Here is a 17240-nt window from a genome sequence, read left to right as displayed (position 1 = left end):
GGAACTCCCACAGGTCCTCATGTCCAGCTCATGACCATAGAGGTGGGTCAGCTTATCAGGGACCGGAGGGGCCACCATGCGGGTGTCAGCACCACGCCCATGACCGGCAGAATCCACTCCTCCCAAAGCACATGTTGGTGAAACTGCCTGCCCAGGAGGGCATGATCTCGGCTCTTTAAAGATCCTCTCATCTCACCAGGAAGGCTGTGGTTCCAGGCAGCGGCCCCCAGTGGGCACAGCTCTGTCCCAGAGCTCGTACGTACCAGGCACTCAAACCCCTTCCTGCAGGTTCCCACAGCTGGCCCTGCAGCCTCGCTACTCAACGCAGGCGGGAGAGGCCGGCTCCAGAGAAATGGTGCTCAAAACTCCCCTAGTCTAGGTGGGATAGAAACACAACCCCAAGGACTGGATATATCATCTCACTTTTAATCAATAAAGACAGGTTCTCCCTAAGGCAGAGAAGCTAAAAAATTTACCCTGTTCTGGCCAGTGTGACTGACATAAAGCCAAGCTAACAAAGGGGGGGGGGGGAAGAGTAATAATAAATCTGGCTCATTCTTAGCACAGAAGAAACAAATTGCTAAAATAAAATAAAGAAAGCAATGGGAGGAAACGGGGTTCTCTTACCTGGACAACAGCAGTCAGGCCAGTGTCGGTGCCCAGGCTTATTTCTGTGCCTGGGACATTGTTGTTAATCGTGGCCGGCACCACACACAGGGGGATGCAAAGCTCCCGGTGGTGGCCTTGCGCCTCAGCCATGTCGCACGTGCTCTTGTAAGCCTGAAGCAGCAGGGCCAAGCAGTTAGCGGGGGTGCTGGGTGCTCACATGCCAGCCCCAGGGCCTCCACTGAGGTCCAGGAAGGGACAGCAGGGACCTGAGTCATCAGGGGAAGCCGGTTCATGTGGGTCAGGGGACCAAGGGGAGCTCTGGAGGCCATGTGGGAGCAGGACAGGCCTTAGCAACACAGGGGACTGCCTGGGCACAGCCCAGGTCCTCTTGAAAGGGGAGGCGTGCAGGCAGCACAGCAGGGTGGGTGTGAGGCCGGCAACAGAGCAGCTTGCAGGCAGCGGCAAGTTAGTCACGAGCGGGACAGCTCAGCTCTCGGCATCTCATCGTGGGTAAGCGAGGCCAGGGCAGTCAGGACATTTGAAGGCAAAGCCAGTCCCTGTAGCTTTCTGTAGGCAGTCCACGATCAGTGGGATGGGGCACACAGCTGTAAGGACCACACTAAGTGACTGCCTTCATCGTGCAGAGGCAGCCTCCACGCGCAGGCAGGGAAGGAGGCCAGCAGCTGGATTACCGGTGGGCCACACTCAGCCCCATGCCACATCTCTGCTCTCCGGCTGGAAGTCACACGCAAAGCCACACAGGCGAGCAAGAACCTGAGTTGCTGCTCTGAGGTTCCACTGGGAAATGGGCTCTGGTGTCAGAAAGGAGAGCGGTTCTTGAGCCCGTGTACACCGGGCTTTTTCAGGCTCCACCTCAGGGTGTTAACCAAGGTAACAGCAGGACAGGTCCACACGCCCACTGTTCCCAGCTCCAAGCGGCCCCACACAGCAAGGTGTTTTTGTCATCCACTTGGTGGCAAAATCAACTATTTATGGACTTGGACGTGTCCCTCTTACTGTGAATATCCCCACGTCTGCTGCAGAAATGCTACTGTTGGGATGCAAGGCGGGGCCCACATCTCCCCAGGAGAGTTGGACAGTGAGAGAGCCAGGCTCTGCAGCCCTGGTGCAACCCAAAGCATCCCAAGGCCAGGAGCCCGTGTGGGCCGAGGGCTTCGGACAGTGGGTGCAGATCCGTGGCAGGTGAGTTCACAGCATGGTGGGTAGCAGGGTAAGATGGGTGGGTCAGTGCTGGGTGACCACGAGGTGAGCTGTGAGCAGGGGCCCCCGTGCCCCATGGCATGTACTCCACGTCCACCCAGACCCAGCACATGCCCAGCTCTTGGGCTGCTCTGTACAGGCTCTGCCTTGCAGGCTCTGGCCATGGCAGTTTTTGCAGGACTTCAATCCAAATGCCAGCCTGCTTCCAAGCCAGAAACACTCATCTGGGGATATTGGCTGGCCTGGTGCCCAGGATGTGGCCCTGTCAGCACCACCACGTGGGGGGCTCCTTATGCTCTTCAGACAGGTGATGTCACTCCTTTACTGTGGAATACTCTAGCCCAGGACTAACCAAGACTGGCCGCGGGGAGCTGGCTGCTTCTCCAAGAAGCTCTCGCTGGAAGCCAGAGGGTGTGGGTGACCTGGGGCCAGGAGGGCCCTGAGGCACACAAGAGGGCAGGTGGGGGTGTCTCGGCTCCTTAACTCTGCCTTGAAATCTGTGGGAATGGCCACATTGCTGCAAATCCTCTCTCCCCTCTTCCCTGTCGCTCCTCTTTTCCTTCCTTTAGTCTCCAAAAAAGGGGAGGGAAGACTTCAAGATGGGGAGAGACCCTGCCCAGAAAAGCATAAAGCTCTCAAGACCAAACACAGCCGGGCCCCTGGGTCCTTAGTGGGGCCACTATGACAAGGAATTACTCACAAGGCTGTAGTCACCGCCACCTTCGCGAAACCTGACAGCAGCGTGGCACGCACCTACTGTTTCTGATGTGACCTGATCAAGCTTACAGGACAGAGTAATGCACCAGCCAGCACTAAGGAGTGAAAGGAGTCCAACCGAAACTCCCTGCAGCCATATCCTGAGAATGTGTAACACCTGCTCTGAGGTATTTCATTCATTCTGTTTTGCCAGAAAGACCCACTCACCAGCGCCGCATAGATTCTGAGGGGCTATGGCGTCAGCTAAGCATCAATGCTGGCAAGAAGGAAATCACGAGTGACGATGACGACTTCACCACATCAGATCCGCCCAGGGCTTCTGAAGCACAACATGGCCACGTCCTGAGCCAGACTCCTGCTATGGAGCCCGCCCTGTGCTTAGAGTGACTTTTTGCAGCGTCCCTTGTCCCCAGTCCCAGGTGCTGGGAGCATCCCTTCTCCCAGTTCTAACCAGAAACCTCCCTGGATGGCGCAAACATTCCCTGGGGCACAATCACCCCAATGAGAATCACCAAATTTACTGAACAACTGGAGCCATCCACAGACCTCAAACATAAATGCTGCCCAGGGCCGGGCCATGAGTCATGGGTCACAGAGGGTGTTGGCCAGACAGGAAAGAGACGCTCACTCCCACACATCCTCAGGCTCCGACGGCTTCAGGACAGTGGCTGGAGGGACCCGGAGCCATCCACGTCAAGTCACCTCACGCCCTCATTTCCTGAGTTCGCCACCAGCTCCTGTGTTCTACAGCCAGGCGAGCCCAGTTCAGACCCAAATCCAAACCTTCTCAGGATTCACCCTGTTTGGCCATCAGTAAACAGGGCTCTGGAGAAAACAGCTGCCATGTTCACATCTCGACCCCTCTCCCTTCAGGGGTCCACAGAGGGATCCTCAGCGGCTTTCTCGTCCCTGCCCCGGCTCCCGAGCAGCTGCAGCATTCGCCAGGGTGACCTCAATCAGCCGGCGTCACTCACCCATCACGAGGCTAGAACCACGGCACTCCCAAGACAGCCTCATTCCTCGGAGCTCGGGATCAGAAGGGCAATGAGGACACACACATACACTTACCAAGGTGGCTGTGCCTGGCCAACGGGAGGCTCAACGAACTACACACTCCAGTTCTTTCTCTATTGTAATCCGTTAACTTAAGGCCCAGCACGGTGGCTCATCCCTATAACCCCTGTGGCTTTGAGAGGCCAAGACGGGGAGACTGCTTGAGCCCAGAAGTTTGAGACTAGCCTGGGCAACACAGGGAGACCTCGTCTCTGTAGAAATACAAAAAATTAGCCACGCACGGTGGCAAGCACGTGTAGTCCCAGCTACTCAGGAAGCTGAGGTGGGAGGATCGCCTAAGCCTGGGAGGTCGAGGCTGCAGTCAATCGTGATTGCACCACTGCGCTCCAGCCCGGGAAACAGAGGCCCTGTCAAAAAAAAAAAAAAAAAAAAAAAAAAAGAAAAGAAAATGAAATTGTTTAACCTAGCTTTGAGAAACTGGAATGAATGAAAAACTGAATTTAAAACAATCGCATAATAAATCACACAGTCCCTCCAAGGGAAGTCAAAGCGGGTGGAACTGATCATTTGCGGGGTGTTTGCCTCACGTATTTTGGTTTTCAAATTTTGACCCTACACGTTTGTTACATATTTACAATCTGGAAAAAAAAGTTATTTATAGCGGAGGACCCTGGAATTAAAGAGAGATTTTCTTCCTGCCTGAAAGTGTACATCACACACCACAAGGATCTATGCTTTGTGTGGAAACTTGAAAATAAAAAAGTCACAGGGTGATCAACACCAGCTTTGTCCCACATCTTCAGATGCTCATCTAACTGCAGTGACTGCTCTCAAATTCTCCACCCATTCCCTCTGGGTAAGTTCCAATTAGGTAACAATTAGGGAAAAAAGAAGCTTCAATCCCTCCCATTGCACACCCAACTTTCACAGACCCAAAAATCCAGCTAAAGCAGGTGAAAGAGCAGTGAAAGCCATGCTGGAATCCTCTCTGTGAAACACACTCATGTTCACATTCCCAGCACGAAGGTAAGCCCAGAGCCAGGCCAGCCCTGCAGCAGCAAAGCCGTGACGCCCATCACCAGCAGAGCAGAGCAGAAGCAACATCTAGGTCAGAGATTAGTGACTGCCAAAAATAAGGTGAACGTTGCCCCCAAAGCCAGTGAACACGGGAAAACCTGGACAGGTTTCCTTCACAAAGGAAGTGAAGAAAGTTTAAGACGCTCAGAAAAGCAAGAAACGACTGCTAAGCATTACTTACCATATGAGCTGTATGTTAAAAGCTTGTTTTTTTTATTTACCAGCGCTAGAAATAAGTTTCATGCCAAGGGTTTACAAAAAACAAAAACAAAATAGAAAACTTTGAAAAATATTCGTGAGAACTAAGTCGCACAAGAAAAATGAAAACTTGAGAATTAGTGAAAAATTTTAGACATCAAATTTTTAAAAAATGAAATACTTCCTGCATTAGGTACGGATCTTCAGACTCTCACGTGAATCACCAAGTGTGACACACAAACGTGGGGTAGGCGTGTATTTCTTGTAGCCGGAAATGGCGGCACGTGCCTGCGGTCCCAGGTACTCGAGAGGCTGAGGTGGGAGGATCACCTGAGCCCAGGAGGTCGAGGCTGCAGTGAGCCGAGATCACACCACTGCACTCAAGCCTGGGTGACAGAGTAAGACCTTGTCTCACAAAGAAAAGTAAAACAAAGAAAACAAAGCAAAACAAAACAAAAAACAGAAGAATATATTTCTATGTTTTATTATTGTCTTTTGGCAAAAAAAATAGCCCCAATATTGCCTTAGATGTAATTTAACATCCCCACTTTACAAAGGGGAAAATGAGGTCAACAGCCAAGACCAAAGAGAAAACAAATGCAATGGTGCGTTCAGGACAATGACTACAATTACAAAATATTCAGTTCAATTTCTACCCTCAGCATCAAGGCAGGGGTTCATCATAATGGGTATTGGAGGCTCAAAGAAAATTTAGGCTCAGCATTAATAATAATTTTTAAAAAGCAGATTTTAATGCTGGTGCAATCACAGGAGACTGCAGCCCAGCTCTCCTCAGCGCTGTAGGTACTCACGGGCACTCCCGGGGTCTTGGCCACGCTACGTCCCCGCCGGTGGCCACACAGAAGAAGAGGCGATAAAACTTTTTGGGAGTGAGATCAAAAATGTTCAGAGTCTAAAATCCTACTTTTCGTGGAGGGGGGGGGAGGGCGGCGAAATAACGAGAAGCTCTCATTCAGGATATTTGTAAAAGGCTGTTTCTAGCGCTCGGTAGATAAAAAGGGCGGGGGCCCACAGGTTAGAGTCAGCCAGCGCCACCTGGCGGGGCGCACACGGACTTACGTCGGTGATAGTGTTCAGGGCTGTGTCTGCCCCGATGCTGAAATCGGAACCCGGCACGTTGTTGGACACAGTAGCGGGAACCATGATCATGGGCACACAGAACTCCTCGTGCTTCTCCCGGGCGGCTGACAGCTCCAGGAGTCCCATCTAAATTGATCCAGTATCTGCACGCTGGCTGCTCAGAGGCCGTGGTGTGGAACGGCCAGGACATCGCTTAGTCATACGGGGCACAAGCACCTCACTTGCCACTCCTATCTATTTCATCAAACCCTATTTTCTCCTGAATATTGACCATAGCAAAGTCATTAGCCTTCGAGATACATTTGAAACATCAACTTGCTTTGTTCAAGAGGTTTAAGACACACGTAAGTCTTTCTTGCCATGCTCAACACACACTGCCGGCCATTTCTGAAGTCAATGTTTCTGGAACAAAAGCCTCGGCCTACCCCGTGAACATTCACGCTGAGCACACTGTCGCGTATCTGCTTGGCCAGCCAGCAGGGGGCAGAAGAGAGCTGCAGGGGCAGGAGAGAACCGCAGTGGGGTCCCTGCAAAGGCGCCTCACTCCCTCAATCAAGGACGGTGCCTCTTGCCAATCCAGCGGCTTCCTCCAAGGGGAAGCCGACTCTTCAGGTGCCACCGCACTGACTTCAGACGGCTCAGCCAATGGGGCAACAGATTCAACAGAGTTCCATGTTGTTAAAGGAAAACTTCCGTTACCAGACAACCTTAATATCAGATTCAACTTAAAATAATCAACAAGATTGTTTCCAAACCAACATGCTACTAGTGCCTTATCTTTCAATGCTGCTTAAACACGGAGAAGTATGAGGAAAAAATAGCATGGCACTTACTTCTGAAAAAATAACACCTCTTCCAGGTTCATTTTACCCATATCACAAAGACTTAGAACTGTGGATTCCCTACAGGAACGTGGAGTGGGGGTGGATCCCCACGCTGACCCAGCCTCCCCCCAGTCAGTCAACCCCCCACCTCAGGGTTCACACCTCTCCAGGCCCTGTCACCTCAACAAGGAAAGGTGGCCTCTCTGAGCTCTCTTCGCAGGGAGCACCCGAACGGGAGCGAGAGACAGACAGACACACCCACAACTACTTGAAAATCCTGAAACGCAATACATATTTAAGGACTTCGTTATTAGTTTTTTTAAAACTGTAAGAACAAAGTGAGAGAACAAAGTGAGCCTGGTTTTAACCTCTCTGCCATAATAACACCGTGTACATCTGTCTTTTACTGTTTGTTCCTTCTCCAGCAGCTGCTGCCCGGCTGGCCGACTGCAGGAGAAGAGCCTCTGGTACTCCCGGGAGGCCCTCGGTAAAAGCGTGAGCACCACGATCACGTCTCAGGACACCGCACACGTTAGGGTCGCCCACAGACCGCCGTTCCCAATGCCTAGAAGGCACTGAACGGGCCTCCTGCTCTTTGTAAATGTCAACTCTCCTAAACTATGTTGTGTTGAAAACTTTTAACTGCAGTCCACACATACTTCTTTGTTTCCATCTTGTTTTAATCCTAGAGGCATATTATTGTAGAAAATCAAGTTTACAAGGTTGAAGAGTTTTCCGAAAGTCGACTTCTAATCCTGTAAGGGGGAAAAAAAAAAAAAAAAAAAAAAAAAATGGGCCAGATGTGGTGCTCACGCCTGTAATCCTAGCAGTTTGGGAGGCCGAGGCGGGCAGATCGCTTGAGCCCAGGAGCTCAAGACCAGACTGGAAAACATGGCAAAACCCAGTCTCTAATACAAAAAAAAAAAAAAAAAAAAAATTAGCTGGTCATAGTGACATGTGTCTATTCCCAGCTACTCAGGAAGCTGAGGTGGGAGGATCACCTGAGCCCAGGAGGTGAAGGCTGCAGTCAGCCAGGATTTGTGTCACTGCACTCCAGCTTGGGCGACAGAGTGAGACCCCGTCTCAAAAAAACAAAAAGCAAAAACAACTGTATAAATCATTACTGAAGGGAGCTGGCCGGGCACAGTGGCTCACGCCTGTAATCCCAGCACTTTGGGGGGTCGGGGTGGACAGATCACCTGAGGTCAGGAGTTTGAGACCAGCCTGGCCAATATGGCAAAACCCCATCTCTAATAAAAATACAAGAATTAGCCGGGCATGGTGGCAGGTCCCTGTAATCCCAGCTACTCAGGCGGCTGAGACAGGAGAATCACTTCAACCCGGGAAGCAGAAGTTGCAGTGGGCTGAGATTGTGCCACTGCACTCCAGTCTGGGCAACAAGAGCAAGAGTCCACTGCAAAAAAAATAAAATTAAAAATAAAAATAAAAATAAAAGGGAGCTAATGCTTTTCATTTAAGGGAAGGGAGAAGAACATTCAGTATTTATACGTCTCACGCACACATCTGCAGTGATGCCCTGAAGTATTCAAGATACACATTCCTACAAACATAGCTCAAAACTACTCACCAAGTTACATGCTAACAGCACATGCACTGCAAGAATGCTACATTATATTTTTAAAGCATCTATGTCCAATGTTTTAGCATACTGGCGGTTTTGCCTTCAGGTGCTGTATGCCTAAATTGTTACATGTTTAGTCATTCATTTTAGAATTTATGACTTGCTTTAGACAAAAGAAATATATTTAAACGTAAGCTACTAAATTAATGACTTAGGGGAAAAATTACTAAATTAACTTGGAAGTTAAACTTTGCAAACTGAATTTGTTGGACCTCATGTAAGCTAGATGATCAGTTTTTTAAATTGTTGTGTGTTTCCCTCGAGGATGGAAGTCTCCTCTTTTCTCTCATCCACTGTGCACACCACTGCAGCCTGTGCCTCTTGTCCACCGCGCCACAGTGCGGCCTGCAGTTTACCCTGTACCACGCCTTCCACACCTTAGTGACTTTCAGGTAAGTAGAACCAAGAAGGAAATGAAAAGCAGATAAATGACCTCCACCCCCACATCCAGGATGCAAATGTTAAACATTCATCAAAGTAAAACCAAAAAGCCATGTTAGCTCACGATTGTAACTGGTAGAGTTATGTGCATGGCAATTTTAAAAGTCTAGTTATGTAAAAACCTAACTGAAAGTCTCAAGAAATACAAAGTTTATACAAAAAGACATCGGCAGGCATTGACAGTGAGGAGAGGGCTTCACTCTGCATCCAGCCTGTCCTGGAAGCCACGGCCAAATGCCAGGTTGTATGGATCCAAAAAGCAGAAAAAAACAAGTGTTGAAATGTGTACAGTCTCAGCAATGTACAAATTCAATGTAAGATGCTCAGAAACCTTGAATTTCCAATCAGAAAACAGGAACATGAGCAAGTTCCCCAGCAGTGCCCACCTTCTGCTTACGGCACGTATAACAGGAACGCTGGCCACCTTGGGGGGACAGAGGCTTCCTGGTCACATTTGCTCTGGCAGTCGCACAGCTGGCCCCGCCACAAACACCTGGCTAATACTGAAAAACCACCCGCTCCCTGGGCTTTGCTCACTCTAGCCCGGAGAGCATATTTACAGAGTACATTATCGACTGAGTCCTCGTTCAATCGTCAAACTTGTTGAAGGCAGGGCAACCCCATTCTTGGCCCAATTAAGTGAACTGAGCAGAGCAAATGCCCCCAGTTGGATGGCACTCAGTCACGACAGCAGTGGCCACTGTTCACAGGGTGCTGGCTTTGTGCCGGGAACAGTTCCAAGCGTCTTCTGTCCGAAGAATGTTCACTGCAACGCTGTGGGGCCATTTGCAACGTCCACCAGAGTTCTGAGGCAGCCAAGTCTAGGCTGTCTGTGGGCCTCGCTGCATGGCAGTCCACGTCCCCTGCAGACAAGACTTCACTGCAGGGACCGCGGGTTCCAGGGCTGCCTTGAGGCACATGCTCCCTTCACCACCTCTTCCTGGCCCCTGACACCAACCCTCACCACCACTGCTGCCCACACTTTATTTTCTCATGGCTCCTGAGGGGCCTATTCTTTCTGCCCTTCCCTGCTCCCTGCGTCCGGCTTAGAGGATGCCCACATCAACATCAACGCTCACGTAATCACCACCCCTTCCATGGGGCTTGACGCCTAGGAGTCTCAATATCAGAAAGTCAGATTCCTGTGCTTGTTGGAGAATTTCTTCCCATTGTGGAAGTGAAGGAGATAAAATTCTAGGTGCCTGCAATAACCTCATTTCCACAGCTAAGCAACTTCAGTAGTAGCACAAAACAAAAAAGCTTTTTTTTTTTTTTTTAACTTTTTTTATACAAGCTAAAAACAGTTTAATTTTTACATCCACGTTCTCATCAGCTCCCACCTGGTGAGCAGGCAAATAGTAATTTTCAAAGAATCAAATTGTTCCATAATTTTAACACTTGGCATTATCACTATTAAGCAAGAATTATCCCAAAAATACACGATGATCTTGTTCTCACATTCAAAAATTGGTTGTCACACAGTGAAATAGCTCTTAATGCAAGGGAATGTTTCTTTTCAGGTTTCTGTTCTGGAAAAAAAAAAATCTGGCAAAGAGATAAACATTAATTATGTAACTATCCAAAATGCCTCCAAGAAAAATAATGTCATCCAATTAGTTCTTTAGAGTGTTACAAATGCAGCTGAGTTTTAAGAGTAATTTGTCCATAATTATCAAAAGAATCTTCAGAAATCTTGATACTGAATGGATAACCATAAATGGATATAAAACGCAAAGGCAAAGCGGAAGAGTTAACATTTGGGGTAGATTTTGGCCCCTATTTTTAACATACGCATAGTTATTTACCTAGCTGAACTATATCCCTCTCCTCCTTCCTAGGCTCTTCAAGCCTGATTTTCAAGCATAGACTGGTTTTTGGTAGGTGAAGGCAGCTTTAAAAGATGTCAGGATCAGGCCGGGCACGGTGGCTCAAGCCTGTAATCCCAGCATTTTAGGAGGCCAAGGTGGGCCGATCACTTGAGGTAAGGAGTTCAAGACCAGCCTGGCCAATATGGCAAAACCCTGCCTATATTAAAAATTTTTGTAATTAGCCAAGCGTGGTGGCACACACCTATAATCCCAGCTACTCGGGAAGCTGAGGCAGGGAGAACTGCTTGAACCCAGGAGGCGGAGGTTGCAGTGAGCCAAGATCACACCACTGTACTCCAGCCTGGGCGACAAAGTGAGACTCTCTCAAACAAGCACTTAGCCCTCAGAAGAAGCTTGAGCATCCCCTGCCCCAACCAACCCAAGGAATCACATGGCAATGGTTATCATCTGATTTTGACACAATAAAGTTCTATTCTCCTCTCTAAACACAATGGTAAACACTTGCCATCAGCCCACAGAAACTCCCAGGACCCAGTAACACCGGACGAGCAAGATTAATGGGCCACGTATGCAGGGTTCAGCTGCAGAAAGTGATGGCACCAAGAATGTGTGTGTGCTCAAACCAGATTCCTTGCTTTCAGGGTGGAGGGTCTCCCCGGGAAGATCATCCAGCGGGATGGTTTCCACTTCCACCATGAGGAGGGAAACGGGGGTTTCCAGAGGACACTGACAGGGCTTGGGACTACTGCCCCTTTGTCCTCTGTTCTGTTACGGGATGAGGGTGGGCTGAAGGCAGGTTCTCCCTATATCTTCTGGGCAGGAGAGATGGAGCTGACAAGTGGACGACGGCTTTTCCAAAACATTCCCATGTTCATAACCTGTTATCGACCAGCTTTCCCTGGAGATCAGTGAAGCAGCAGCATTGATTCTCTTCCATTAGGGACTACCCGGTGGCACGGGAGGCCGGAGATGGCATCCGCGCTGGGTCAGCCTCTGCGTGGGTCTGAGTCAGTCACTTGTGCCTGGGCCTCAGCATGCTCATCTGTCAAATGGGCGGCCCCACAGACCAGTGACTTTCAAGCAGAGGTCCAAGGAGGTTGCCCAAGGACAGGGAGGGGGAAGGGGGAAGAAGAAGAAAACTGTCCAGGGAATGGGGGGGGGAGGGGAGGGCTGTCCAGGGAAAGGGAGGGGGAGGAAGAGGAGTGTGGAGGGAGGAGCAGATGGGGGGTTCTCTGAGGAGGAGGACCAAGTTTCTGAGGTGTCTTGGAGTCAGAGGTGGCAGTGGCTTGGGCTCTAGGCCCTCTGTTGCATAGTTTTAGGCTTTAGCTATATCTGTGAACCCTTTAAAAGATTTAATTTGAAGAAAACCGGAGTTGAGGATACCTTGCTTCTAAAACACAATTTCTCAAGCCTAAGACTAAGTGCTAAGCATTGCTCATTCTGTTACCGTCTTTTCCTCCTATTTAAAATCAGCCGCACACCGCCAGTTCTCCCTTCAGTGTAAACACCACCTTTTCTGAGGATCTCAAACAGCAGAGCGAGCAGCCCGTGATCCCGGCCGTGTGCACGAGGAGCGAAGAGCAGACGTGCGGTGAGGGCTGCGGACGACACGAGAGGCCGAGGCCCAGCACCTCCCTGCACCGCTGTGCTTTGCCAGGCCTAAAGGACACCGTCACCTCTGGGGTGAACAAGCAGCACAAGCTATCAACACTTATTCCAAAGGAACAAGAAGAAAATTCAAACGAAGTTAACACAGTTATCCCAACACAACCCTGCAACAGCCCAGAAACAGGAGGGCCAGTGAGCCTGAGACGGGCGGTTCCCACAGTGGGACAGCGACATTGGCATTAGGGCTTTTTGGCAAAAATAGACAAAAAAGGTAACATGGGCCACCCATTATTTCCTGCCAGTGGAAAGACACTCACAGGCCCCCAGATGCCAACGGCCCCCTGGAAACGAACCCACGCGGTGCCTCGGGTCTTCACACGAGCAGGCACGTGGTGTCCTCAGCACCCCCGACCGGGACACACACACCACACTTGGCTCCCACGCCTGAGGGTCCAGGGGAATGGCAGGAAGTCCCCGCAGGACAGGGCATCCTGTGAGGTCAGTGCAGGGCTACGCACCTCAGAGGGGCCCCCGGGCAGGTGCTGTCTCCCCAAAGGATGAGCCAGTCCTGACCACACCCAGATCGCGGTGGCCTCCAAGCCGAGTGCCAACATCTCACGTCCAAAGGGATGCACAGGTGCCTGCTGCGCGTGGAGCCCAAGCCCCTCGCAGAGCTCAGGACGAACCCAGTGTCCAGGTCCGGGGCCGTCACCAGCCAGGAGAGGCGTCTGGGGCACTTCCCAGCAATGGCCGTGGGAAGTAACAACTCAGGCCCATCAGGGGTTTCCTCATTATGCAGGTTTTAGAAGTGGACACAGAGGTTCAGGCCTAATGGCACAAACATCGACGGATCCCATGGAAATGCGGGCGTGGCCCCTACATCCCACCAGCCTGCATGGCTCCTCCTTTCTACTCCCATCACACATGTCCCCACCCAGCCAAGCCCCTTCTCCTTTTCCCCACTGGATTCATCAAATCAAATCTCACTGTCCTTGGCAAATGTACCATTAGTTCATTTACTTCCCAGAACAAAAGCACACTTCCAGTTAACATGACACCCCAGCTATGATAGAACCACCTTAATTCAGACATGACGTGGAGGAACAGAGGGAGGAGTGGTCGAGGACTGTCCTGGAATCGGCAGCTGTTTTCTGGGGAAAGCCTCCGTCCCACCCGAGCCTGACACTCATGCCACACTGTCCCCATGGTATCTGAAAGCTCCATGAAGACAGGGTCACTCTGACCCCTTCACACCCACAACGCCAAAGAGGAGCAGGAGTTCAGGAGAAGTCTCCTGCTAGTGCTGAAGACAAGAATAATTCCTTGTGCTGTCCAGAATGTCAGAAGAAAACAAGGCACCATGTAGATGCCTTGCAGGTGAATTTTGGAATGATTCTACCGAATGCCAGTCATCCTTTTTCAGAACAAAACCAATACCGGAAAACATGTGTCGCCAGCAGAGAGATGGTCCTTTAGACGGCTTACAAACACACCTACGTTACGCTGAGTTTATCTCAAGCCACCCTCTCTGCGCTAATGTAAAAAGTCTCCTTTATTAACCAGTAGCCTTTCTCATCTGGTGCTTTTTAACAAGCAAAAGGGTCCTGTAACACTCAGGCATTGTCTAAAACGTCAAATGGAAGCCTAGAATCCTCTTCTGTGCAGCTTCACTGCAAAGTATTTTGACATGAGCCAAATCGTGCTATTTCTACACCTTCATAGGAAACTCAATGCTTCATCAAGGAGACACAGCATGATTTCTGCTAGGCACAGAAACTGGTGGGGTGGGAATGGGGCTGAGGGAACATTAAATAGAAAGCCCCAATAATCACCTGCATGAGAGCCACACTGGCCGGCAAGCCCCGGTCGGCTTGGTCTCTACAGTCACAGGCGTGAGGCCTGGAGGGCAGACACCTGGCACTGCTGCCCACCCCAAGGTCGTGGCCTCTGCCCCTTCTCTGCTGCCCATCAGTTCCAAGCTTCCGGCAATACCGCCTGCTGCCCCCACTGCCTGATCGACTCTTTGTGAAAAGCAAATGTTGCCAGGATAGCTTATGAGTGCATCTGCCAGGAAAGCAGCTCCGATTGACGTTGAAACCCCGTTCTCGCACCCCTGGCAGCTCCCCTGCCCGCGATGTGTACATGCTTGCAGCTCTGACCTCGCTCAGTGTCCACACAGGTTCTGTCCCCTGGAGAGCCGAATGCAGACTCAATGTTGAGTCAGAAATACACAAAGAGGGTGATGGTTACGAACTGCCCGCCTGTCCCTCAAAACACAGGTTGAAATCCTCACCCTCAATGTGATGCTGTCAGGAGGTCTTTGGGAGGTGATGATGTCCCGAGGCTGGAGCCCCATGAATGGGGTTTGTGCCTCAGAAAGGAGCCCAGCAAATCCGTTGCCCTCCCACTGTGTCAGGGCCAGAGAGAAGGCGTGCGCGAACCAAGAAGGGGCCCACACCAGAACCCCCCCATGCGGCACCCTGATCCCGCCTTCCAGCCTCTAGAACTGGGAGAAACAAATTCCTGTTGTTCATAAGCCACTCAGTCAATGGGGTTTCGTTACAGCAGCCTGAGCTGCCTGAGATGACAATGCTCACCGTCCTACAGAGACGGCTACTCCCCTCTCCCAGAAAGAGGGCTTTAATTAAAATCCCTGTCTCTCCTCGCCGCCACCACAGATCTCATTCCCCCACCCCGTAAGCCAGCAGTTGCTAGGATTAAAGGAAAAGGATCGTTTTAGACCAGCCCCTCCATGCCGGTCTGAAGCCTTTGACTTTGCCCACTTCCACGGTGGCCGTGTCACCGGATTCCCCATGCCAGCTCTGTGTCTGCACTGGGTCCCAGGCTCTGGACAGACTTCTCCAGCTGTCCATCCAGCACACCCATTTCCCCTTCTCCTTTGCAGATTGTCCTTCAATATCCAACCACCCTCTCTGTAACCCAAGGCCTTCCGATCCAGCCATTCAGGGTGAGCTCAGCCGTGCACTGGAGTCCTTGGCTCAGGTAACCCAGGCCCAAGCCATTGGCACCAACGATCTACTGGCTGTGGGGTCTGCACAGCCACTAGCTGCCCCAGCCACACCAGGGCCTGGGAGGGGAGGCAGAGGAAGCTGTGAAGCTGCCAACAGCTGTGCGGGGACAGGGGTCCCTGAGATGAGGAGGATGCCATGGAAGGAAATTCAGAGAAAGAGCCCCAGGGCTGGACGGGTCATGCCCAAAGCCTGCACTGCTGAGTTTTCCAGGTTTCTGAACTCAATCGCTGACCCACACAGCACATGTTTCCTGAGTGCTGACCCCGCGTGACATTGGATATGGCAATAAAGCAGGCCACCCACCTCCCCCCCCCCCACATACACGGGGCCTCCGTCCTGGCGGGAAGGCAGGCCTGGGCGCCCAGCTGGCACCACGAGCCTGGGAAGGGGGCCGTTTCAGACGGACAGTGGGTGCAGCCTTGCCAAAGCCCAGCAGTCACCTGCACTGCCACAGCCAGGCTGAATTCAGATCAACCGCACAGAAAAATGACCCTCTCAAGGGCACGCCTGAGCTCATTAGGGACAGACACAGTCTCCTGCTTATCTCCAACACTTTCTGGGCATGTCTAGTTACAAAGAGATGACGCAGTCTTGGAAGCACAGATCCCAGGCCTCCCCCCATGCTCCTCTCCTTGGTGCCGTTGACGGGAAGAGGCAGGTATGGCCGCGAGGCCGCACACCCACAGCCACACTGCCGCTGAGACACGGGCCTTTGACGGTTACTTCTGCCAAAGAACTCTGCTCCATCTTGGAGCACACCATGGCGGGCAGGAAGCTCCACCCGGAGAAACAGCGATGCTTCTCCCCAGGACCAATGGAGGGCACCCACTGCCCTGAATTCAGCAGCTTACTTACATTCTGGAAAACATCTGAATTATGGGGAACACTAAAATGAAAAGGTCACGGAAGAAAGCTTAGAAGGCCGTGTGAAGTCTCAGCATGTCCAAACGTTTCTGAACCAAGACTGCTGGGGTCGACAACCTTACAGGGAAAGTTTCCACACGGGCCTTCAACAAGCAATGCTCAGCAGAGAGTGCCACGCTCTGGGCAGAACCTCAGACACCACAAAGTCACATCAGAGCCTACAGCAACTGAAATACAGCGCTCTCCTAAGATGTGTGCGTTACCTGCAGAAAGTTACTAGACGCTAAGATGGGGGAAGAAAAGGATAAGGTTAGAAACAAATTTAAAGTAATTTCTGCATACAAAAAAATTCTATATCCACTGGCTTTCTTTCTGGGCGTAACTACTTTTACATGAGATGCACATCCCAGTTGGAAGGAGTCTGGGTTTTCCGTGGGTAGAGACGAGGGCTCTCCAGGAAATGTGAACCCTTTCTCACTCGCTGAGCCCTGAGGCCATCCTGACCTGCCTGAGCATTTCCCTGCTCTGCCTCCAGCCAGCTCCTTCTGGCACTCACCTGGCTGCTCCCCAAGCCTGCACTGGCCCAGGATCTCCTCTTCTGCTGCTGCCAATCTTCTGCTGCTAAACTTTCGCTTTAGGGCAAATAAGTTGGAAACTAAAAAGTTATAAGACTCCCTTGTTTTTTAAAAATTTGTCTTTTCAGAAAACAAAGAACACTAATTCTACTTTCATGATTTAATATGTTGCCCCCATCTGCATGTTCATGGATATGTGTTTTTATATATATTTTAATCAATACTTATAAAAGCATGCGCTGTTGGCTATAGTCAGTTTAATTACATTTGATGTAAGGAGTTTGAAATTCAGTGAATTCAGGCACTCAAAATTTAAGCCCTTTGACATCTATTAATCAAATGGAAATATGACAAGTAGACATTACAAAAATCAAGAGAAGTGTTCAATAAAAATCCTGGACTTTTAGATATTTTCACAAATGTAATGTATATATTAGTACACAAACTTGAGCATTTTCACAAATCTTTGAACTCAAATTCCATTCTTA

The 17240-nt window shown here is 50.6% G+C and overlaps 1 protein-coding gene and 1 long non-coding RNA gene across 8 annotated transcripts in view; one reads left to right on the top strand and one right to left on the bottom strand.

The window, feature by feature from the left end:
- The window catches only part of LOC135964656 (uncharacterized), a 75904-nt gene extending 67110 nt beyond the window's left edge, over window positions 1-8794 (top strand). Inside the window, exon 6 of the long non-coding RNA XR_010577176.1 lies at window positions 8668-8794. This is a non-coding gene — a long non-coding RNA (uncharacterized lncRNA). The remainder of the gene's footprint in view (window positions 1-8667) is intronic.
- The window catches only part of LOC135964655 (ATP-dependent 6-phosphofructokinase, platelet type-like), a 67630-nt gene that overhangs the window by 12011 nt on the left and 38379 nt on the right, over window positions 1-17240 (bottom strand). For 4 of the 7 annotated variants that reach the window (XR_012416902.1, XR_012416903.1, XM_065518859.2 and 1 more), the window contains exon 1: window positions 5917-10106. The exons of 1 other annotated variant lie outside the window; for it this stretch is intronic. Coding sequence is in view for 4 of the 6 variants with exons in the window: in XM_065518859.2 (XP_065374931.1) it covers window positions 5917-6063 (147 nt within the window). In the remaining 2 variants the exon portion in view is untranslated. Of the gene's footprint in view, window positions 1-627; window positions 3969-5916; window positions 10107-17240 lie in introns of those variants that run through there. 2 more of the 7 variants (XM_073999965.1, XM_065518860.2) reach the window with 1 other exon arrangement.

The sequence above is a fragment of the Macaca fascicularis genome, chromosome 8 (assembly GCF_037993035.2).
Source record: "Macaca fascicularis isolate 582-1 chromosome 8, T2T-MFA8v1.1".
Classification (NCBI taxonomy): Eukaryota; Metazoa; Chordata; class Mammalia; order Primates; family Cercopithecidae; genus Macaca; species Macaca fascicularis.
Note: the sequence above shows the minus strand (reverse complement) of the source record. Positions and strands in the feature narration are given on the sequence as shown.